General features: G+C 42.0%; 1 protein-coding gene across 2 annotated transcripts in view; it reads left to right on the forward strand.

Moving 5' to 3' along the window:
* stau2 (staufen double-stranded RNA binding protein 2) overlaps positions 1–26,313 on the forward strand; it is a 90,060-nt gene that overhangs the window by 50,601 nt on the left and 13,146 nt on the right. For both annotated transcript variants that reach the window (XM_030399026.1, XM_030399027.1), the window contains exon 13: positions 11,183–11,296. In XM_030399026.1, coding sequence (XP_030254886.1) covers positions 11,183–11,296 — 114 coding nt within the window. The remainder of the gene's footprint in view (positions 1–11,182; positions 11,297–26,313) is intronic.

A 26,313-nucleotide genomic window follows, 5' to 3' on the forward strand; every position in this document is an offset into this window, starting at 1 on the left:
ACTCATCTGATATCGTGTTTCCTTCCTCAGATCTCAGCAATATACTCACAAAAGTAATCTTAAATTACTAATAATGATATTATAACTGGAAGAGAATTGATAGAAAATTAAGAAGGTGAGACTTTAGTTGTAATAAATCAGAATTTTCCTGTAAGGTAGTTGGTGTATGGTGGTGTGGTAGTGCTTTGTTTCTTCTGGTATAAAGCCCTGTCGAGGACGCCTCCCTGCTGATAGGCGTGCAATTGTTTCAGATTTCACATTTATTTCATTTGTGGAATGTGGGCTTGTATTTCATTTTAACTGCCATCAATTAGGTAATAAAAGTCATAATTTAAACTTGGTTAAAGTATGAGACACCCTGTGGTACAGTAAGCACACACGCTAAAGTGACGGCACAGATGTTAGCGTGACCATGCATAAATATAACCACACACACACACGCGCACACGCTTGCACACACACTTTCCTGTCCTGATTCATCTACCTCTTGGCCATTGCTGTAAATAAGAATGTCCTGCTCAACCTGTGTGGTTATAAAGCAGAAAACACACACACATACACACACACACGTACACACACACACACACACACACACACACACACACACACACTCATCACTTCAAACCTCTCCACTTAAGAGATGCAGGCTTTCTGTGTTTAAAACATGTGCTTAGAAAACCCCTCTCCTAGAAGAAGAGGGCACTGAAAGTGGTGCTCGAACAGAACAAGTGGACTCGTGTGGAGTCTCGATAACACACTATCCGTTTTCTGTCTCTCACTGTGGACACTATTGGCAGGCGATGGATTTAGAGCTGGAACTAAACCTCACAGGTGCTTCTGACATTACCAGACTGGACACACACACGCAGAACAGAAACACACACTCGCTGTTAGCACTCTGAGGACTGCCCAGTGCCTTTTTTTAATCAGTGCCGGCTGATCTGCAGTACATACCATGCCACTGATACCAGTGCCTGTTCATTTAAGCTGCAGATGCTTTTTATCAGTTTGAGCGAAAACATTTTATCTTAACCTGCTGAGGGTTCCTTTGAAAGGCCTTTGTTATTGCTCTGAGCCTTCCTGTGTGTGTGTAACCTGAGAGAGCTCTGCTGCCTGGCCAAGCCCAAACACACTTGTACATATGCGCACACACACACACATACACACACACACACACACACACACACACACACACACACACACGCATGCACACACACATGCACACACAGCAGGTTCTGTTTAGTGGTAATGGAAGAGTTGGGCTAAGCCTGTGTGTGAAGTTTAAGTCCTTGTCGTTCTCATAGAGTACAAACCATATTGCATAAATATGAGTGAATTCACTGTCTGTGCGTCTTCTGCATGCATTTATCTGAGTGAACACACACAAAGCACTACATGGATATTTCCGTGTGTGTGCGTGTGTGTGTGCGTGTGTGTGTGTGTGTGTGTGTGTGTGTGTGTGTGTGTGTGTTTCTTTAGCAAGGAAATCAGGCTGTAATTGAGACGTGCAGACAATATGTGTTCTATTGAGGGAATGTTTCATATCATGCGGGTTTGTAATGAGAACCTCTGGTCGCCTACAAAGCCATGTTAGGCAGACCTTTTAAGGCTTATGTATTCTTACGTGTTTTTGTGGGCTAAACCACCACAGATTTCAAATGTTTTTGCCAAAAAATGCACTTGTCTGCTTTTCCACTGCGCACGTCATGCGCCGCTTTGTGTCGAGCCGGCCACACTCGACAAAAAATGAGCGCTAACGACCGCCGTAAGTAATTTTTTAAAAGTAATTTGATAATAATCTCCTTGTCTGATTAGTAACTTTGTTTTTGTAATGTAATTATGTTATCCAAGTGAGCGGATTACACTGACCAGCCAACACTGGATTAAAGCAGCTAAGTAAGTACCGAAGACATTCTCATAGTGTCTGTTTCATCCATCCAGCTCCACAGACAAAGGCCCGGGCCTACCTGCTAAGCCCTTCTTTTGATTTGATTGGAAAATAGCCTCTGGTGGAAGCTCTGACTGGATAACCAACAGTGTGTTGTACTCGTGCCAGCTTGGAGAAAGGATGCTGGCACTTACTCTGGCGTATTTGTATGTATGTGTGCGTGTGTGTATTTCCTATTAATTTGGCTGGTGTGTTGTTGGCACGGCGGGTATGTGCGCTGGAAGTAGGGCAGAAACAAAGAGGCGGGAGGTAATAGACAACACATGGACCAAGGATGAAGTACTGAGTAAGAGCCACGTAACAGATTCTCCCTTTTATTCTTTTTCCCGTCTTTTCTGTCCTTGCTGTCTTTCATCATCTCTACCTCATCTGATCGCTTCCTCTTTTCTTATTTCTTCCTCTTTGCATCCACAAAACTCTCACCATTTGAAGAAGTTGAAGGGTTTGACCCCGGCATTGCAGTCACCAGCTGCCCATTTATTCTGCCATCACATTACTTAATAGAGTCATCACCGACCGCCGTCGCTTCGCATTATTAACTATAACTTCCCTTTTGGGCAAGCAGCAGATTTTTATATAGAAGATCAACGATTGATGGAAATCTAATGATTTTTTTTTCCCATGATACACACCTGGACTGAGACAAATCTTCCGCTTCAGAGCTGATTTATTCCCTCTCATCCCTTCACAGTGGTCTGTGCGCACGTTATTTTTCCAACCTGCTCGGTTCTTGGAAGACTGGAGTGTTTATCAGAGCCGCTCTCTCTGTTTGTCCGTGTCTGAATGCGAACCGGCAGAGTGATTCTGTGGATGAGCGAGTTAATGAAGAAGAGGGGAGTGAAAGGGGCAGAGAGAGAAAGGAAGTGTGGATGAAAGACCGTGTGTGTGTGTGTGTGTGTGTGTGTGTGTGTGTGTGTGTGTGTGTGTGTGTGTGTGTGTGTGTGTGTGTGTGACAGAGATCACATGCTGCTTTTATTTGTGGACCAATACTGAGAAGGGATTTAAAGACAAAGATAATCTTAGTTTATCTTTGGTTCTCTTTGTGAGTCATAGTTTTCTTTTTAAACCAGATTTATGATTTGGATTAGTGGACCTAATTTGTTTACATCCATAACTTGAGTAATAAAACATGCTTTCATCCAAAGTGACACGCAGTGGTTGGTTCAGCACCAGGGTGTGAAAACCCAAATTCTAAAATGAGACTATGTAACTTTGCTGAACAGCAGTCACTGTGGCTACAAGTTAATGCGCTTTTCTTAGCAATTAGCATTAACGCTAAATTGTGTTATACCCCTTTCACACTGAACATCTGGCTTTTGTCTTCAATGGGAAAGAGTACAATGCTATGACGCACACTGAAGTTAAGGACGTTGGCGCGTAAATTGTTTTCCATTCGTCTCCGCTCAAGCAGCACTCCAACATTTTGAAGTCAGCAAGTTTTGAAGAGAGACTGAAGTAAAAAAGATGTAAAAAACGTAATTGTCAGTGGCCTCCATGTTGCTTTCTACTCTACCCTGAAGATTACTGCATGTTCCTGATGTCAAGTGTGATACACCAGAAGTAAAAAACAGAAAGGCAAATTTGTTTACTCGCAGTTATATGGGAGTCAATCAGGTAAACGGGTAAAATAACAAACCCATATATAAATTAATTTTGGTGTAAAAATTAAAAAAGTCAGGGTTGTTGGAATTATTAGTCAAATATATTTCAAATGTTTAAGAAATAATAAAATAATAAAAAGTAAAATATTGCATATGTGCAATTAACATACAAATGAATCTCACTCTGAGTCGCATCACATTGTCCATTAGTTTGACAGAAAAGTGCAGGGACCGCTGAAATAAAACACTTGTGTAGCAATTCAAAAAAAACACTAATTTTGGGTTTAGAATAACATTTGTGAGGTAGCTAACTTAACGCTATGTAAACAGAATCTTACAACTGGTAGGTTGATAAAAACATTGTGTGTCCAGCTGATCTGCTCCCACAAATGGGCTTTTCTGTCTCAGTTACGATGTCTCTGGCCTTAAACACATGCGACATAAGATGCTTTTGTCACGTCTGATGAACGATAACATTTTCACGGCATGGCGTTCAGGGTGCTAACGTAACCTCTAATGTTAAAATATCCGTCCTCCTCATCTTACCTCTGTTTAAACTGAATTATAACTTTGCAAAAGTACATAGTAAATATTGATAATATCCTCACCTTCTTTCAAAAGTTACGTGGTCATTTTAAAACATGTCCACGATGACGACAATTCGATTTGACATTTAAATTGCATGTCACCCTGCCTTCTGGTTTACTGATCATATATTAGATGAACCTTGTGAAAACAGAGGTGCATACAGTAAAAAACAATATGACACAGAACAGGAAGCGTGTATCTCATTATTTTTGCTGAGCACAATACAATAAGCCATATTCCCACGTAACTGGCAGCTACAGTGAATATAGCACCTTTGTCAGCATGAATTAGAAATAACACCCCTCCTGAGGTTGTGCTGCTCTGGTTTTGCAAATGGAAACTATGACAGAACCACTTTGTGTATTGTGGCAGAGATTTAAAGCAGCCTGTGGAGTTTTGATGACCGGCATAAAGCGCAACCTGATAGACTAGTTTGTGTTATTTGAGTGTACGTGAAGTTATGTGGATAATTCTGAAGGGTGCATCCTATGAATGAGGGGTTAGATGTTAACTCTTAGTGACACAGGAAATTGCAACGTTTTATAAATTGTTAATATCCTCTTGCATATGGCGATCAGAGATACTGTACTGTAAACATCCCAGGTTGTGTCTGGAAGAGTTGAATGGTATCTACTGTGTCTATCAGTTCTGTCCACCTGCTAAATCCAAACGCAATAACACAGCAGAGATAGCGATCAGCTGAGCTATGTTATCTAGCCATGACAGGCTTAACTTGGGAGATGGATTTAGAGAGAAAAAGGGAGGGTTCCCGCACTCTTTGCTGTGCTGGAATCAGAACTTCTATGTTGGAAATCCCATGTTAATGAAAACACTATCCTTGGCGGGTGGCTGGTGTTGAAATCCATTCAGTACAGTTCCCAGGATTTCTCACACTTTCACGTTGTTTGTTCTTCTCTCTCTTTGCTTCCTTCTTTGGCCGTGTTGAAAACTCCTTCAGATGGTGCCGACTACACCTTGTACCCCGCCTGGCAGTTTTTGCCCTCTCTTTTTTTTTTTTTTTTTTAAAACCCTCCTCTTTTCCTGATCTCCGCTGCTGACTCTCATCTCTGTATCAACATCAAACGCCTGATCTGGTACAAACGTTCAAAGACTCTAACAGTTTGTTTCCAACTTCCTTGTCATCGTTTCATTCCTCTACTCTCTGTTTACTCTGGGATTTGCCTTAGAAAATACATTTTGGGATGGCTAATCCCACCACGTTTGATTTCTGCGGCAGCGTGATGGTTTCCAGCTGCGCTCCGCGGCATATTTGTGTGAAGAGCGATCTTCGAAAACAAGTTTTGTCGGTGGTATAAATCAGACCGTTAATGCTGTGCTGGCTCGGCGCACGGTCTCTCTGCTTACATGGTGGCCCTGTGTGTGCGTGTCGGTGCGTCTGCCTGCGTCTGTGCATGTTTGGCAAAACTGAGTGATGATGTTTTTTCACCACAATCAAGCCCATTTGCAAGTCTTTAAATCAAATACCCTCAAGTGCCAGCACAGCACATTGCAAATATGAATATGCAGCATAATCTTTTATTTATTTATTTATTTATTTATAACTTGCTTTTGTTCTTTGTGTTCTGATTGTATTGATCACATTTCAAGTAGTTCTCAACACAAGGCAGTGATAACAGCTGTGTGCCAGCATGGGCAGATGGAGGGTGTGTTAACCTGGCACTTTGAATGGAATTCAAACAGTTCTCTCTTTATTATCTGCACATTATCTCTTGCTGTAAAAACGGCTAGCCCGGCCCTGTCCAAAGATAAATAAATCCACTAGGCTTGGCAACCTCAGAGAAACATACACCCCCAGTGGAACCTCAAATTATAGTTTTCACACACGTTGTTGAATATATTACACAAAATAGCTTTAACATGGTAATCAGTGAGCTTTAAAGGCGCTGGTGGGAACATTTTCTGGTCCTTTTAACAGACCTGCGCTAGCTGTTTTTATGCTAAGCTGATGGTTCTAGCTTCAGTTTTAATGTACACATACAAGAGTGGTAAAAAAAAAAAAAAAAGAGTGCATACCCCCACGAAGACCAAAAATTCCCTTTAATCCATTCCAACCAAATATCAAATGAATTAGTTTAAATCCACTAGATCCAGATTTTTATTTGGCTCCACATCAATTTGTACTTAATCATAGATACCAGCTGTTTAGATATGCTTTTTTTCATCAATATCTATGAATCATTCCCTGCGAAATTAACAGAAGTGTTGAATAATGCCTAATCTTAAAAAAGAGAAAACACTTCCTGGATCCATCCCTTAATCCAGATCCACAACAAAAGTTAATTGGGTCTGTTATGGGTAGAGGCCTATCCTCCATCCAAGTTCTTTGGAAATCAGTTTTGTAGTTTTTCTGTAATGCTGCTGACAAACCAACCGACCCACACATTACATTGAATGAAAAACATATAACCTCCCTGATGAGGGGAATTTTTTCTCAAGAGAAAGAGGCAGCTCGAGGTGCAGGTGGATCAAGCCAATTAAGTAGCTTATAAGGATGACAGAAGACTTTTTACTATTTCTTACTATAAAACATACCCTCATCTTTTTACAGAAGAAATGAGGACAGCAAATTAAGTAGCACTAGGCAACTGTTCTGCCACAGTTTAGCGCATACTCTGCTACACTTGTGACACTAGCTACTTTTGGATTTATTACTTTTACACCCATCCCTGCTTTTGGCATTCTTGTATTGCCTCCAAAATAGACAGACACAGACAGAATCAACTCAGTGGAATTATCTGCTTCCTTGATTGGATTGCATAAGAAATGCGCAGAGTTTCTCTAGAAAATCTATTTGGGGAATTTTAGATAATGGCTTCCTTAGAGCTTGGACCTTTTTCTTTTGAGTTCTCTCGGGCAGAGTGCTCTCAAGGGTTTTAGAGTAGCAGCTTTGTTTGCCCTGAACCTCCTGCCATTTGGAGTAGTGAAAGGTATATTAACAGTGTGTTTTAAACACTCTTGACCCCTGATGTCCCGACTGAAGTGGCTCAGCTTGGACCTCTAATTGCTTCTCACGAACAATGACAGCGTCGCTCAGCTGAGGGGGCCTGTTTATTTTAGTAAAATAGGAGTTATTTCCGTGCTTTTTGACTTTCCTCTGCCTGCACTCGACTTATTCTGAAATCCTGCAGTGCTCGTGTTCTTTGGTTTTAACTGGAGTAACATGCCTAATAGGTATTTGTTTTTACAGTTACCTTGACAGCATTGTGTTTCACGGTCCTAATGATATGGAAATTTGCATCTAAGTCAGTTGTGTGTTTGCGTACTCACTTGTGTTCTCTTTGCTAGGTGTGCACATGCATATTTGTACACTTAACGTGAGTGCTATGACTGTGATTTGCTTTTTAGTTTGTGCATGTTCGCGTTTGTTCGAGTGAAGAGGAGCATTTGAAGAGGAGCGATCCAGCTTTAGAAGCCAGATGTCAGAGGTCGTTCCACATTAGTGCCGCCGATCAATCGCAGGCCTTGCGTAACTCTCCTGCTTCTTTGTCTCTAAAGGAAGTGGATTAGAGGCTGTTTTTTCTGAGTTGGGACCTGGGATGATTAGTTAGGCCTGTTTTAGAATGCATGCACTCACAGATCCATCCAAACACGCACTCAAAACAGACGGCCTGGATGAGCGAAAAGACGGTTTGCTTTTAAGATGCTCGTTATTTTAGTTTCCGACAAATCATCAGCAATTCAGATGACGCAACGCTCTTTGATGCTGGCAAATCAGGCAAGTGTCTTTCCTGCTTGCATGTCAGAGTCGATGGAAAATCCCCAAAGTAATCAGGGACTTTGACTATCTTTATCAACAAGCCACCAAGAAAGTATGACATCCATACTAGGCGAAATTTGGTGACATGCCAAATTTGCTGTTTTTTACGGAGAATTTGGCTGGTGGCTGGAGCAAGTCGTGTTTATTTGTATAGTCCAAAATCACATACAGTATGTCAGTGGGCATGAGAGGCTGATAACAGCAGTGTTCCCAGACCCATCTAAAGATCTGTGAGAGGAGAAGAAAAAAGAAAAGAAAAACTTGAGCACATAAGGAAACCAGACTAAGAGTGGAGTCCTTTGAGCCTGTTCTTATGCACAGCGATGCCTTGAATACAATGCTAACGTCGGCATGCTAACAAGCTCAGAGTAACTGAGCTAACGTGTTGTTGAAGTTTAGCAGGTATGATGTTTACCATGTTCATAGTCTTAGTCGTGTGTGTGAGCATTACTAATTAGCACTAAACACCAAGCACAGTTGAGGATGATGGGAAATGAAGCTTTGCAGACATTTGTTCAAATCAAGAAAGTCTTGACAAATTAAAAGAATTGACTGATGATGGTAACTGGACACATGAGCATATGAGAGTATTTCATGGCAATCCATGAATTGCGCATTTATTTCTAGTATAAGGATCTGGTACCTTAAGAAATAGCAGCAACTTTTTTATTACTCACACATCATTTGATTTGGTTACAGACTCCTTCTTTTTTTACCTTTCACAATAAGAGTCCCTGATATACCAGTATACACTGTGTAAATGCTTATAAGTGGTAGCTAAAATTTAGTCAGACATTTCAATAACAGGCAGGCAGTTCAGACTTTTAAAAGACAGAAATCGTAATCGGTTGTTGCTTCTCTAACAGTAATGGGATCATAAACCCGCTGTAAGATAACAGTACGTTAATCATCTGTAGACAAAAACACTCTCTAAATTCCTCAGACTGAATGCTTTCAGGCAAAAACATGCATAAAACACAGACTTCAAACGTCTTACTTGTAAAGCGTAGCTAAATAGTGTCTAATAATACATTTTGAATAACTTATGTAATAATTAATTCATTGTTGTTGGGTTACACAAGCTTCAACGGCTGTTCGAGACCTCCTGATCTTTGCCCCCTCATGGTCAAAGATACGTCGAAATTGGTAGTTTCCATCAACTGAACATACACACTGGTGTGCACATACACTCACACAGACAATGGGGGAAGTTTGAAATTACTAGAAATTTGATACATCCAAGCATATATCTCTTTACAATGAGAGACTGAGAGAGCGTCTGTTTCCTCCAGCGCCATGGAAGGGCCTCACCCTCGGCTGGAGTCCTGACAGCTCGCAATGGATGTACCGAGTGAAGTGCCTGCCGATCCGGCAGCATGATTACACAATACATCACAGGCTCCCATCCATAGGCCTTTATACGGCCTTCATGGACCAGAATAGTGGAAAGTTACACTTACAAACACAAAGATTCATATCGTAAAACATAGTCCTGTAGTTCTTCATACACTGTAAATTCAAAAGATTATGGAAGAAGCAGTATTTTCAGCACATTTTATACATTTTTTTAAAACTCCTTTTTGCCAAACAAGTATATTTTTACCCCTAAAGCGTCCCCCTCATCTGTTTTTTCTTCTCTTTCTCCTCAATGTTGAAGTCTGGAGAATTTATTAGAGATTAACTTGTCAGAGAAGGCTTTTTCCACAGCTCACTTTACTACATTCATCATTCATACACATAACAGATAGCATTCCACAATTTATCACTGTGGGCCCATCTCCTCATCAGCAGGTGTGTGTGTGTGTGTGTGTGTGTGTGTGTGTGTGTGTGTGTGTGTGTGTGTGTGTGTGTGTGTGTGTGTGTGTGTGTGTGTGTGTGTGTGTGTGTGTGTGTGTGTGTGTGTCTTTCTCCATGCACACCAGTATATATGTGTGTCTACTCATGTACTGTACGTTACATCACATATCTCTGTGTGCACATGTTCATGTCTCCATGGGTACGCTTTGATAGGGCCGCATCCTAATGGGCAGACATCCATTGCGTCTGGCTGGCTTGGACACACAGACACACACACTTCCACATATGATCATAACTCATTCAGAGAGACACACATTCACACACTCGCTCTGGAAGGTTTCAGTCACAGGTCGTATACAACCTGCATGTGCGCATACACGCGAGTTCAGCGTGTGTAGCCAACAGTGTAGGCTAAATAAGATGAACACACACTTTTTGTGTTGTTACATTTTCTGTCGATTAGGAAAACGTAACTACTTCAACCTTCTCAGCCAACAAAAATACACAGCAACAAACCAACACACACATTGTATATAAATTCGGCAGTTTCTGACGTCAACATGTTTTCAGCACATCTTCCTATGATATTATTTGTAATGGAAGTCATTCATCGATCTACAGAAGAATGTAAAATTGATTTGTGCATCTTGATTGTGGTATTCATTGTAACAAGTTCAACTTGTAATGGCTCAAAAAACATTATTACATTAAACATTAAACAACATTAAAAACATATATATATATATATATTTTTTTATTATGCCTGACTCACATTATCCGTTAAGATTGAAGTGCAGCCCATTTGTGCTGATGTAGCTAGAAGCTCTCTTACGTTCAGAGCTGTGTCCTTCCATACCTGCGAGCTCGCTTTTTTCATTAGCTCACTGACGTCAGAAAGCCATTGTGAATCAGTAATGTTCCTTCTGTCCTTTGTCCGATTATCTTCTTTCACTTCTTGTAGTTATTTGTGTCACTTATCAAGATGCCTGCAGCTGTCCTGGGCATAAGTAGGCCAGGCAACCGCATGCACACATAAACATGCGAATACACACATGCGTACCGAGTGAGAGCAGTGAGAAGTAGGGCAGACAAGTGTGCTGTATTACTGAAGCCCTTGGATCTCAGGAGCAGCTGGTCCCAGAGGAGCATCATGTCATAACAGTCCTGATTGCACAGCATTTAGGAATGCCTGCAGAGTTCACCTCTCAATGATGAGGGGTCACCAGTGATGTCATCACCACCCTTTCAAGATGCCCCCTCCTCAATTACACATCCTTGCATTAATTCCCCTTGCCATCCCCGTACAGCCGCGTGGGGTAATTTCCACAAATGCTCTGTGGTGGCAATTAGACATGCAAGATTTACTCTCAACCCAAGCCCTTCCCACTGTAAACTTGAGAGGCTTCAGTTGACTTTTGTGCTCTGACTGATGTTTTCCTGTATTTACTCTACGCTTTCCCTCTCTTCCAGGTGCAGTACAGTGATGCGCAGAGTGGTAAGGATTTCGTGACCTATCTGACCCTCTCCCCTGTGCAAATGACTTTCCACGGCACCGGGAGCACCCTCCAAGCCAGCCATGACCAGGTTTGTGTGTGAGAGTGTGTATATATGCATGTGAAGGGAGGGTGAGTGTCACACCTGCTACATGGTTTGTTGCATGTTGCCTACATAAATATCAAATATGGTAGATGAGATGAAGTCTACATAAGAAACTGAGGTTACGATGAATTGGTTTCAGTGAGCTGATTTTAACATACTGGTCACCAGGTATCAGCAGTTTGACTGTTGCATGAGGCTGGGTGCAAACATTTCATATAGTTTTGGGCTAATTCACAGAATTTTTCCAAGTAACAAGTTGATAATAAATTGAAATGTGTTTATTTATTATTTATTTATTCAAGTTACAGGACATACATTGGTATTATATATTAAATTGTTAAATTCATGCCAGGAAGTATTTTTTTTAAATTGATTTTAACCCTTAACCTTATATAGGGGGATGCAGCCTTTGTTGTGGATAGTTCACAGGAAGTCCTCCAGGTCACTTAGATTAAATTTCTATTCATCTCTTTAGTAGATCAATAGCCAGTACTTGATATTCAAGGCCAGTACTGATACTGTTACTTTAGAGTAATACAAATCTAATAATCAGTGTTGAGCAAGTTACTCAATAAGAGTAATGAGTTTCTCTTCACTTGATACTCCTTTAAAAAGTAATAATGTAACTGGTTACTTGGTTTCAAAAGTACTTAGTTGCATTGCTCGTTATCCTAATTTATTACTTTTACATAGGTATCAACTCCTCCACAACATAACTTACCTGGCAACAAGCTTCTTTAGATCTTGTCCACTTGACTTCGCTGTTCTGAAATCCAGTTCTGTTGTTTAGCTCCAGTGCATGCTGCTTCTGGCAGTAGACGCCTCAATTCAAGCAGCAGTGTGTGTGTTTTTTTGTTTTTGTTGATTTTTTTAAACAATAAAAAGTTTCACATTGCTGTGCTGGTGTATCACATGCTTCAGTAATTGATATGTTGCATTTTTTGTGGTTGAAGTTTGCAACAAACCACAGTATTCTTGTTTATAGCACTGGGTCAAACTTGTTGACACACACCTCTCTCCCTCATCCCCCATCCTTCAGATTTTTTGCTTGTAGCTAAACTGCCCAACTCCACATCATCATAAAACAGCCTTCCTTGAACAACAAACAAATTGTATTATGGCAATGCATTAATACTGCATTACTTAATATAGTAACTGTAATGTTACTATCAATTTTGAAATTGGAAAAGTAATAGTATTACATTGATATATTACTGAGTAATGTGTTACTGCTGAACTGTGCTAATGATATAATATCCAATATAATTTCTTTGTCACATTAACACATAAAGTAAACCAACATTTTGTAATAAAGAAATGTCTGGGTCAAGTAGGGCTGCACAATTAATTGAAGTACTATTGAAACAATATAGCCAAGTGTAATATCCAAATCGCAAGAAGCTGAAATTTGTGTCTGACAACACAGTGCTATAGCACGTACTGCAAGTAATAAGTTGATTGGAAATTTGAAAAACAGTAAATATTAATGTGCTTTTGAGTCATAACTATAAATAAAAACTCAATTAATGCTGCATTTTGTCCAAAAATACATTAGACAGCATTTTTGGCAAAGCAATAATGGTTGATGATACTAGACAGACTCTACTCTTCTTCTTATCCTGGTTCAGTGAAGTGTATCATATAGTGTGAGTATTTATATAGGGCATGTTGTGAGGAGACTTTGGCCTCACCCGCCAATTAAAAGAAAAGCGTTGGCTCCATGAGATTAATATTAATCAGCAGAACCACCTGTGATGATCACCTCTCAGTGTATTTCTTCTTAATAAGCCTCTGTGACGCCCAAACACAACCACCAATTTCGTATCTCATATCTTGAGAGTACCTCTACAACTTGTGGTGTCACCCATCTTTGTCTCTCCCTCCCTCTCTGGTTTTCTCACTCACTCTCTCTCACATACTCCCCGTATTCAGAAGGAGGCTCTTTGTCTTGTGTTGCCCAAGCAGAAAACCAGTTGCTTACATTCTATCATCTAAACATAGGACGCCCCTTTATTCAGCAGCCTTCAAAGCTTTAATAAAGGGCCGACCCGGGCCCTGAATGGGACAGCTGACGGGGGCTAGTGCCGCCACCGCTAACTGAGAGCCAAGCCAATATAGGCCAGGCAGGTCTGCGTCCTCGGGACCTGTTGTTGCCAGGAGCACTGGGGCATGACCGACTGTTAGAGAAGGCCTTTCTTCTTCTCTTCTCAGTACAGTGAGGAGTACGACCACAAAGGGAGCACCTAACAATAAGGGGTCACCCTCAGCAGCCCCCCAAACCCAAACACTTGTTGAACAAAGTAGGGCTGAAGGCGTCATACATTTGGTTCGATAGCGATGTTGCGTGGACGCTGGCAGCTGTGAGGATGGATCGGTTGTTAATAGGACCCATAGAGCTACCTGTAAGTCAAGGGAATTGGCCTCAAACATCCTGTTGCACATGTTCAGATCAATCCATCAGTTCAACAGAGCTCCACGTGTTTCCTGTGCCACGTGTTGGCCTTGGCACCCATGCACACAAACATACACCTTGCACTTTTATCTGTGTAATTAGACATTGTAAATCTGATGAGATTGAGCAGGGGGGATCTCTTGGCTAAGAGGTGATAAAAACCTTTCCTGGAGCATGTCTCGCACACAAATTGCATGGTAACATGTGGAGACTCCTGTGCGTTTGGTTCTGCATCTGTGTGGGAATTTCCCTTTCCGTTATCAGCGCTGTCAGGGAGGTTTATGTCAGGTAGACCAGAGTTATTGATAACGATCAACAGCCAAAGGAAATCCTCTGCACACCTCTCTGCCCATGATGTATGAAGGAAAAGATGTATAGGATATGGGCTGCAGTTCCAGATTAGTGGCAGAAGTAATAACTGTTGGCAAAACAGCACTTGATGAAAAGTAAGCAAGATGTGGATTAATTTACTGTCGTTAGAAATGTAGGAGTTTGATTTACAGGTTGGTGACTCTTTGTTGTTTGCAAACACTAACAGGCATTACTGTCATTTGTGCGTTAATTGATTACTTGTGTGTTGTAATTGTTTTATTGTGTACTATTGTGGTTTTGTCTACATTTGGCAACACAAAGCTTTGTTTTAGCCTTTGTTGTTGGTCTCAGAGGTGTTATCAACACATGCTGCGCTGTAAATCCGAATTAAAAAATGTCAGTTACTGATCATCGGATTTAAGTAGCCTCCAAACAAGTATAAAACAATGAGTTGCAGGGAAAGTGCACACATGGTGTCAAACTTCTTACTTATTGTTAGAGATCAGAGAATGGATGTAATCTGATCAGTTAATCAGCTGTAAAACAAAAGCAGTAAGCATGCTCACTATGAGTAATGCTTGTTATTTTGGTTAAAACAAAAAAGCATGCTCTCTCCCACCTCTGTGCTCCTGGCTCTTTCTCTGCCTGCTAACCATTCATTATCACCATTAGTTAATGTCCAAGGCTCGATCTTTGTTGCCTGTCATACCCCTTTTTATCTGCATGTTTCCTGTCTCTAAACTGACTGAGACAGAAGCAAAACTTAACACATGTCTTGGCTATTAATGACTTTAGGAATTAGTACATCCATTGCTAGAAACCATGTGTAGCACTGTCCAATCAAAGACAATCAACTGTGTAAACACAAAAGTCACAGTAGTATTACATACGGTAGCATAACTTTCACAACTGAAAGCTAGGCTAGATTAAATTCATGCTAATGCAACTAGCTCCTGTTGCAGTTAAGTTAAGGCCATCAGCCACGTGGTGTTTTGTGTACATTTGTGTTTAATAATGTTTCAGATGAGTTTGGATATAAATGGAGTTATGTATCTTTAATGCACTGGCTCAGATGTGAACAGTGAAGGACAACTAACTACCTGTTGAGGGTGCAGAGTTGGTTATCTCAGGGTAAAACCTTGAGGGTAAAGCCTTCTGTTTTACAGTAAACATTAATGATTGAGAGCAGAAGTGTTGTCAGTGAAACCTTTACAATGGTCTGCTCTTTATCAATAGGTGCAAACACACACACACACACACACACACACACACACACACACACACACACACACACACACACACACACACACACACACACACACACACACAGAAGCACCCACACATAAACACATCACAGTTCTTAGTTGCCAGAATCCTTGGCCTTGTGTAGACATTCCTGGAGGGCCTGTATGTGTGAGAGATATACAGCTGAGTGCTCTTTCTGACCTTATGTGCCATCTACTTGGTGCCATCTGCCAAACACATGTGAGCCCGTAGGCTGTGACGCTCGCCTAGACTCGCCTAGAGCCAAAAATGTTTGTCAACATGTTCTCCACGTGAGCTCTAAATGACAGTATGTTTAGTTAGTATCTTAAACCAAGTAGACGAGAAGGACAAAACACAGCGTTGACAGGGTTTTTGCACTGTGCAAACAATATGTTTAACCCTGCTCACAGCCTCAGACTCATGAACTCAGCTCCCATATTCAGCTGTAGGTTTATTTTTAGGTGACCTCTTGTTTGAAGCACCCTCAAATGTACAGCTACGGGTTACTACTTGCTCCCTGCTCAAACTATCTCAAGGTCACATCAGCTTTGCTCAGTTAAATCTGCACTCGCTCAAATTGATCTGTGAGCTGCAAGACCAAATTGAAAGCCCTCGCACTGGGATATATATTTAGACGTATTTTTCCGACAGGACTACATGCTTTTTAGACAGGCTGATTTCTGTGTTTGTTCTGCAGAGCTGAAGTAACTCTCTGGCAGTCCCTCCATGGCGGCAGTGGGACACCAGGGGGGCCGAGGCCCACTGAGCTGTGTGTGAGGTGTCGCTGGTCCAACATGAGCGGCCCGCAATCGAAGATGACAGGGTGACTGTTGTCTGCCACCAGACGCTGTGTGCGTTTGTGTGTGTGTATGGGGTGGCTTTGCGTGCAGTAATGTCCTCAGCTGAGCCACCCCAGGCCCCGGGGGCCCTGTCTCCCAGATTGTCAGCTGTGGCTGCTTGGATTTCCTGCAGCAAGAGCACATTTTGGCTGATTTGATCCGACGTGTTAAACACAGTGGATCAGGATTAAAATGTGTTGTAGACATGCTTTCAGGTAATGAGGCCTATTTTTTAATATTTTTTTTTCTAGATTTATTTCATGTAATTATACCAGGCCTGCCAGATGTAATTTGTCCCTTTTCTATGTGCATTTTGTAATTTAGCTCAGGAAAGGTTAGGTTTTCCAATAACTGCCTATGAGCTGAGATGATTTTCCTTGTGGGAAGGCCTTTCACCTTACTGCAGCACCATTTGGTCACATGCTTGCTCTCTTGACTGTTTTTTTATCTTACACCAGAATCACCATCACACAAAAATAACCATGCCATTGGGTTACTCAGTCCTCCCTATAGAAACAAAACTCTCAAATTAATTGGGCTTCTGACCTTGTCCATGGTATGTGGAATTTGCTGCAAGCAGAGTTGTGATGAGGAAACAAAAGGATGAAGGGCTGTAGGGGAGTGATAATGAGGAGCAGTGGTGAGGAGGACATTTGTTTACATTTTGCCAGCATTCCTGACTTGATTCCTTTGACAAAAAATGAGAGAGCAAAAGAGTGACAGTGGGAGAGCATTGTGGCAGCAAGAGGGTAGACGGGACTGATTCATGGCGTGGTGACTGCTGGGATGGTCTTCAGAGATCCCCCATGGAGCTCAGCAGAACAGCAGGAGAGGGAGCTGCTAGAGGGGTGGAGGGTGTACGGGCCTCGTGTTTGAAGTCTCTCCTTCCCGACTGGGGCACAGACATTACCCAAGGCTGGGCTCCTCTCAGGGGGTCTCGCAGGAGTGTTACCCAACCAGGCAGGCAGCTGTTGGACAGCCTCTCCTCCCTTCTTATCTGTCTTGTCTGTCTCCTCTTTATGTGCCAGTGTTGTGTAACCAAACGCAGCACCTGGACATATCCTAAATCACGTTATGTGAAGAAAACAGGGGAGTGAGACCTAATCTGCATTGACATGGCCTGAAGGTTGTCGGTGAATGTGGAGTAGACTTTTCTGAGTACACTGAAGACCGGAATATTTGGGTCAGGACATAACTTGCCAAATGCTCGAAAGGACATTATAAATATTTGGCTAATGTTGAGTCACAGCTGAGTGTAATGATCCAAAACTCTGGCCTGTAGGGGCGTTCATCTGGTGCTCCAGTGAGCTGATCCAGCCCAAGAGCTCCTCAGCTACATGGCAACAGGTCATAAATGGAAATTAAAGAACCAATACAGTCCAGATTACAAAAACTGGAACTTTTTTAACATTATGTGCAGCTCATTAACTTTGTAGGACCAGTTGCTTTTAATGGCTTGCTGTAAAAGCACCGAAATTGCTTCTATTCTATTATTCTATTCTCATTATGGGAGTTTAATGTCATAGCTGTAGATCATGTACCTCTAGCTATTACTGTAAATATTTACAGTTCCCCCGCATTGTCTACGGAAGATAACAGTAGACCACATTCACATGGCGTGCATTATCCTCTTACATCCAGCTCAGGTTGGGAAGCTCAAATACTGGGATTATGTTGTGAAGAAGTAAGAGTTTTGACATTATGTCAAAGATGGCTATGTATTGTGTTGACATGCTAACTAGCTTGCCCCGACCCGTCATTTTTCATAGACCAGACCACTAGCAGCATGGCTAACTTAGCTAACTACCTAACTAAGGTTAGCGTCAAAAAGTAGCAGTTAGCATTCATTTTGATGATATGAGTAATATGAACTCAATTTACATGCTGCACCTTTAATCCTAGTTTGAGCAGAAGCATTTAACTTGCTCTGTCTGCCTCAGGGATTTTTTTTTTAAAGAAATCAATTTAAAAACAAGAATTGAGTATATAATATGATGGTAAAGATCAGAGTTTGCAGCAGGAGACACATGTTTGTAGAGCCCTCATTCTTCACTATAATTAGCTCGCATCATAGGGAACCAGAGGAGGAGCAGTCACAGACACCTCCCCTGCTACCCCTCAACACCACCTTTCAAAGGAGCTTGTACCTTGCTTCCCTCCCCAACACCGCCTCGACCAGCACTCCTGCCGTCAGACCGACCCAACCCCTGCTGCTCCCCATACCCAAGCCCAATCCGTTCCCGCCCTGGAGAGAGGACAAAGTGAAGCATCCACGGAGCGATCCATCACTCCCGCCTGTCTTCCCGCATGCCCTCCTCAGGAAACACCTTTCAGACCGGGAGATTAGAGTGTGACGGGAGAGGAGAGGAGCAGTGAAAGAATGATGGAGGAGGAGGAAGAGGGGGTAAACGATTCAGAGAGGGAGAGAGAGAGAGGGAAATTGATTGAATGGGGATACGTGAGATTGATGAGGACAGGGATTGGGAAAATTTGGAGCTAGAAGTACCTGTCTTTCTTTTTTGCGCCTGTGGTGACCAACGGGGAGAGAATAAACATGAACTTGCCCCTTAGGGGATGTGCTGATAGTTCCAAGTGGCCCCTTGGAACATTAGCATGTCTATTAAGAGCTGACATGGTGTGAAGTGAACACACGCATACTCTGAACCTTATTTACTTTTAACAAAAAATATTACATTTAATTGAATACAGTTCAAAGATATTGGTAAATGACCATTAACAATTTGAAACAAAGCCGCTGACATCCTGTCACATGAATTAACACTGACGTACAGGATACCATCAGAAAGCATGTCACTTGGGTTGCCAGATTGCATGTGTGCCATGTGTGAAAGCAGGCATCTCTCACATGAAACAATATTTACCCACAAATGCTGGCTGACTAGATGATAACAGAGGATTCTGCTCGGTCCTTATGAAAACAAAACTGAAATGCCTGCATCTGCGCTCCAGGCTGCTGGCCTGTGTTGGTAAAGTATGTGCTACAAAGTAACTCGACACTTTCTAGTAGTTGGAGGTGTGTAAAATTGTCAGACGCTCAAATATATGGAGAGCATGACCAATAGTGTTACGCTACCTGCCAGTTTTGATTAAGACATTAGATGTTTTGGTTTTAATTTGTGAACATAATTTAAATCCAGTTCTGTTATTGTAGAAAGTAAATGGAATTTTTTTAAAGGTGTTAGTTATATGTTGCATTCAAAATAAGTGTCCTCAAGACCTGTTGGTTTCTCAGACCTGTCAGACCAGGGTGATTGCCTTAAGGCATCCAAAGGCGTTACATTCATTATCGCCTCCATGCTAACAGCAGTAAGATGTTTTGGCAGTGGCCTTGCAACCTTCAGTGCTGTCAAGCTCTGTGTGTGATTTCCCACACACACAAATTTGGCGTGGATAAAGGTCCCTTAACCAATCGCACCTCTCTTCAGTCATCGTCCCCGTGGGAGGCATCAGCGAGCTGGGCTGCTAATTCGTTACCTACCGCTCTTTGTAGCATCTCCGGCTCATTAACTTAATGCCATTTGATACTGAGTGATAGTTTGCCTTGCTGAAAAGGTCCCAGAGATAAGGGCCCGGTATTTAATCTTCTCCCTCTGCGTTGCCTTCTCCCAGTGACAACGTGTGAGATATGTCACCTGTGGAGAAAACACCTTTTCTAACACAGTTAGGTTTTCACAAGGTTAACATGTCTCCTGTGTTTCATAATCAGCATTATGCAAACTAGTTAACTGTCTCCCATTGTATTTTATGGTCCTAATATACAAACTATACTACAGTAGAGGGATGTTAAGGAGGTATTTTGAGGGGTTCACCCTTTGCTTCAAAGATATCAAAGTGCGCATTAATGAATATTCACCTATATGTGTCTGCAGCTCCCTACAACACCTTCAGTGTGTTTACATGACACTCATGAAAACCAAATTACTGGGTTAGTCCGACTATGATTGGATTTTTAAGATGCGTGTATACACCTTAGTCTGAATAAAATCGGACCGGATCGGATTTCTCATAGTCGAATTAAAACACCTAGATTATTCGATGGATAGTCGCATTACTCCTGCATGTATATGTTCTATCAGATCGGATCGGATATTGCGTTCTGCGCAGGCGTGAGATTTCTTTCCCGGGGCCGTGAGCTGGAAGTAGAAGGACGGCGACGGCAGCGTCTTACCCCTGAAATCACCGTGAGAAAGAGCGCCATTGTGCATCTAGTTTGTGTAATTATCATGTACGCCATATACGAAATGTACAAAGATGTAGCTTCGTCTCACTCTTCGTACGCCATCTTTCTTGAATGCCGAGGCAGTTTGTTGTTGCTTGTGACGTAAAGAGGTCAGCCGGAGGTGGTTCTGTTACCACTAGTTGAAATGGGTACAGCGCCACCTATCATACCGGGGTATGACATGCTCCGGCCAATAATCAGATTTTCTCACCGGCATGTATACTCGGACAATTGCAGTTGTCTGATTGAGCAGCATAGTCGAATTACGGCTGTAATCCGACTAAGCTGTGCATGTAAACGCACTGCTTGTGGATGTAGATTAAACAGAGGATCTTGTCCCACCCTTAGAGAGTTCCACAATGCATCCAACATCTATTGTGCAACTCCGTTTTAAAAAGCCCTTTAACTTGATATGTGACACACGTCCTTGTGGTTAAAAACTTCTAAGAATTAATCTTCATGAGCAAATCACACACTGACAGTAATTGCAGACGCACCTCTCAAGTATAAAAAACAACCACACATATATATACACACACACTGCACAATGACCTGCATTGTTAGATGTAATTGTACTCTTTTGTTGCTTTCCTGACTTACTGAAATCAGATCTCCCAGATCTTCAGAGGCTATTTGTTTGTAAAAGTTGTTTTTGATTTCAGTCAAACACAATGTGATTAGGGTACATCTTTCTAAAATTACAGGCCATCACTCAGATTTCGCTGACAGGTCCGTAGCCGTACAAGACGAGGCTCCTCCTGCCTGACACAGAATTACTGCAAGTGATTTATTTAACCCCCAAGACTACCATGAGGCAAAAAGATGAGCCTTTGTTTCATGGCAGTCATGAATCGGGCCCTAAATGACCCTTACTGTTCACTGGCAGGTAACGACGCTTCCAGTGGTGGGAGTCAGGTCGTTAATGTCCCATGTTAGGATCAGTGCTCTGTGGCTGCGTACTGAGTTATGGAGATGAGCGTAGCGACTGCGGAATGTTTTTCTGTCTGTCTGAGCCCACCCCCCTCACCTCCCTCCCACTACAACCACCTTCCTCTCATCTGGATGTTAACGCATTCTCAGGCCTCAAACAGCAGACATTTTGAAACTCTCAAAACAACAGCCACATCGGGGGTAACACCAGTTACGACTAAGGTGTCACACACTCCTGCGGTTTAAGTAAACACACAGTGTGTGTGTGTGTATGTGTGTGTGTGTGTGTGTGTGTGTGTGTGTGTGTGTGTGTGTGCGTGTGTGTGTGTGTGTGTCAGCCTGCCTCATAACAGTATCTCAGTATCTTCATGATCTTCCAAATCTCCTCTGTAAATAAAGTCACAAGTGACAGCTTGTGTTCTGTTTTACATGCAAATTCAGCCCAACCTTTTGCATTCAGTGGAGATAAGGGCGGATTAGGCAAACCACACTGTCACTGCCTAACTGTGAGAGGAAGAAATCGCAACAGCAAGTGAAATAGGAGCTGCATTGCAATTTTTTGATTATTATTGTTCTTTTGCATGTCTTAGCTGGCTGAAGAATAGGCAGTCCTGCTCTCTTCTGTTGCCTATGACAGCTCTCACAAGCTTTACTGTTTTGCTGATTTAGCAAGTATTTATCGTGAATGTGATTTTGTGTTTTGATTAATACATTTTGATGTGAATTTCATTGTTAGACCATTTTATATGCCTTTATATGAGTATGCAAAGTGTAAAATAACACAGCGGTTTTACAGGGAGTCACTGTGCTTTACTCTTTCTTGGCCAGGACTTCTTGGACTCTCTGCTGGTTGCTTGGAAACTACTTTAAGCCAAGAAATAGTCTGGCAAATGCCCCCCCCCCCCATAAAATGTTTAATTGCCGTTTTGCACTTGTTTTTTATGAAATAAAGGTTCAGTTTGTAAGATTTTTAGTTGAAAACATTCAAAAGTGTACTGAAATGATCAACATAACAAGAATAATAAACAGTGATGAAATTATAATGTCTTTGTACTCTCTACTGAAGTGAGCTTGCTAGGCAGCTAGGCCCCGGGCCATCCTGGTCTAAAGGATGTAAGGATGCCCCATATTTGTTTTGAGTATAAATTTGACAAAAAATTAGATAAAATGTAATAAATGAGCTTTATAGGTGGTTGTAGGCAGATTTTTTCGAAATAGCCTACAAGCACCTATAAGCCTATAGAAACCCTCTAGCGGTTTCTCCCTGTTTTCACTCTTTGTGCTAAGCTAAACTAAGCAGCAGCTACCTCCGCTTTCTATTGTGCAGATGTGAGAATGGCGTCACTTAACTCTTTGTAAGAAAAAGAATGTCAGTATTTCCAGAATGTTAGTGGTTTAACATAATAATGATAATTAACCGGGGTGTCCCTCAAAGTTCCATTTTAGGATTCCTGAAATTCTACCCATGGTAGTCTGTGCCAATTATATTGATTGCAGAGAAAAGTATTGTCTTCATGTTCCTTTCAATGCCTCAGGAGTGTCTGTATATGTAACTGGTTTTGATTAGATGCTCTCAGCATCAATCAGAGGATGTGTAGAAAGACCGTAGTGTATACGTAACAGCAATTCTTTTTGTCAGGAAAACCTTAATTTTAAATCCGTATGTAAGTCATCTGGCTTTGTCATGGCTGCATAAACTAAAGGAAACCAAAGAACACCATTATGTCACAGACTTTTATCCTTCTATATAATGTATACCCCAATTTACCACAAGTGGAAAGAAAATTATGTTTTGATGAACTTCTATAGGTCCTGTGTAAACTGTACATGTGCAACAGAGGAAGGCATTTCATCTCACACACATTGTGTTGGAGTGATGCTGTAATGACTTTCCCAAAACGGTGTGATTTATTGTACATTCTTTCAAGTGAGAGGTCTAATGCTGCATAGTTACTAAATAAACATTTGTTTTAGAGGCCCCCTTTTCCTCTGGGACATCTTCTCTATTCCTAATTCCCCTCTACTTCTCACTTAACCCACACTCATTCTCTTTCTTTTTACGCTCCGTTTTCTCTGCCTGTCTCTCTCTCTTTTGAGTCTCACCGCCACATACACATCTCCCTTGTGCCCAGTGAGTAAACGTGGAACCGTGTGAGCCTTCAGGAGGACTTTGAAATGAGACATGGCTGGGACATCAGAGGACTCTGCCACTCTCAATGAAGCCTGCTTGATTTATAAGAGAGCAGGGAATGGGGGGGTTGTTTCCAGAGGCACACAAGGCCATGAGGTCCTCCATTAGTACCCTGACCCCTGTTTCATGGGACCAACCACTGCATAGGAGGAGAGGGAGGAGAAGAATGGCGGGATGGATGGATGGTGGACATGGGGGGCATGTGTGTGGGGGGGGTCTTTTCTTTTTTTGTACCATAGAAAGTCTGCTATTTACATTTTCACTGCTGAGAAGGCAGCAGAAATGAGAAACCCAAGCTTGGTCATTTGTCAGTGGCCTGTGGTGTCTTGACTTAAACGTCTGCTGGTTGTACCTGATCCCTCGCTCAGGCCCATCCCCGCTCCCTCTTTTACGATCGCTCTCACAGTTTTACTGTCCGCAATCTAATTAGCTGTGTCTTAATCACGTGTTAAAGCGCAGCACCTTCCTGGTGTTTACTGTCTGTTTGCCATGCTGTAAAAATGTGTGAGGTGGCTCGTAAAAACTCACCCACAGAGGATTAAGTACTCACTCTCCTTTAATGGACAAAATCACAGCACCAGTGACAAATAATGGGTTGTACAGTGGAAGAGATTGACATTGTTGCATCTTTAAACTATTTACACTAGCTACAGTATTCTGGGAAAATTGGAAAATAAGTTCCAGTCATTTAATTTGAATCCCATTAGACTTTATTTTGCTCCTTATTTATGCCATAATAGAGAAATGTATTTGGCTAGAGAAAAATATGCCCACATTTGACCAAGTGCTAACTTTGGTTTAGATTTAGCTATGCTTCTCTCCTCTGCTGTCTTTCTGTGCTGGAGTTTGAGATGCTCGAGGAAAGGATATGTGCAAAGGATATGTGCGACAACAGAGACATCATGGTGTGTTCAAGTGCCCCTCATACAAAATTAAAACAATAGCATAGCTGTCAGTGCTGAGATTGTTTTTTATTGAAAATTTGAATCGTGACCTTAAAATCGTAGTAAATCAAATTGGATCTGGAGAATTTTGACACCTCTAGTCACTACGGATGCTGGTGGCATGGTTTTACTTGAGACATTAAAGCATGAGAAACATAGATCCATCACCTTCCCCTCCAAACAACCACACTGTCAAGTCTAAAGCAGGGTTTATTTCAGCTTGGCTCCACGGACTATTGTCCTTTCTGCTGTCATCCATACAGCTCTGCTCATATAGCCCCTGTGATGGACTTCCGTCGCTGTGTGTCAAGCTTTAAGTGACATAACAGTGACTTTGAAATCCAATATGAGCAGCCAGAACGCCTTAAGAGAAGATCCTGTCACGCTGCTTTCATTCTGCATGCCTCAACAATCTATCTTTGCTCATCATGTCAGCCATTCTGTGTTTGCAGAATGAATCCAGGTTGGCTTTGTTCCTGAGATGGGTTCCTGCCCTGCCGCCTTTCAGCTAGTTGAGGGAATGGCATTATGCAAACATTTTTGTAAAGACATATGTTTTCAGTGTGCATCATTACGTTTATCCCCGTCGCGTTCCATCTTTGGCTAGTTAGGTTGGCCTCCAGACCCATTCATCAGAAAACCAGTCTGGTTGTAGGAGCCATACCCAGTAAGGCCTGCCTCTTGATATAAGCATACTGGAATTTATTGTTTTCAGTAAACATGTCTTATACATAATCTGACTGTGATACACACTGCCAGTTGCCATAGAAACATAGTATGGTTTTCATAACACTTCAGGGGCTCCCCCAGGTATGATGGGTCTCAATCGACTCCAATCACACACTGAGCTGCAGCCCCAGTCAGCTTTTCTTGGGATTTAGGTCCAAGACAAAATATCCATCCATGTCTTATAGGCCCAGCGAGCATGCTGGGTAATGAGAAACAGTCACAGGCCTTGTGGGGATCCATAGCAAATTATAAAACACTGCAACAGGTTTTACAGGCGTATCCCTCATGTGTACGAGGTGATTAAAAGTCAACGCAGAAAGGAGCTGAGGGAGCTACAAGGAGGAAGAGACAAGAGGAAGAAGGTGTAAAACGCCGTCTGACTGCGCGTCCTCTCTTGTTACCGGATGTCCTCGTCCACCAGACATCCACTCTCTCTTACACACCGCCGTGTCTGACAAGAAAATATAAAGGGCTCGTGACGGAGAGTCTGGGATTATTGCATGCAGCTGGCGGCTGTCACAGTGAGACACTTAGCCCCTCTCCCTTCACAATTCATCTTAACCCTTTCCTATGCTACATCCCCAAGATCTTGTTTTTTGACTTTCCACACCTGTAAGTCTCTTGTAAATCATGTCACTCTTTTTTGTTAGCCTAAAGGGGTCAGTACACTTCAAACAAAGTGCTTATTGAATCACAGAACAGTGTCTTAAACCCCATTCCCCATACCTGTCTGACAGAGTACCTAGCCATCAAAAGCATTCTTCACACAAAAGCTTCCGTAACATTTTTCTGAGCACGAAACATTTGCAATGTGATTAATGCCTTTGACGAGAGACCAATGTATTTTGCGCCATTAATGTATCACCCATCATCGCATCTCTCGCTATAGAATCAAGTATTCCTGTTCAGCACAGGTAAGACTTTCCTTCAGTCGCGTTCAAGCTGCGTTTTGTACAAACTGCATTGTTCTAAGCAAACCCCAGGCCTGATCACATACTGAGGTTCTGAGCTCAAGGCAACAAGCAGCTGTTTTCAGTCTGACGTAATAGGGGGTTTTAATAACTTCTCTGTAAAGTTGCTGCTTTGATGACTCATTGGA

The sequence above is a fragment of the Sparus aurata genome, chromosome 19, assembly GCF_900880675.1.
Source record: "Sparus aurata chromosome 19, fSpaAur1.1, whole genome shotgun sequence".
Taxonomy (NCBI): Eukaryota; Metazoa; Chordata; class Actinopteri; order Spariformes; family Sparidae; genus Sparus; species Sparus aurata.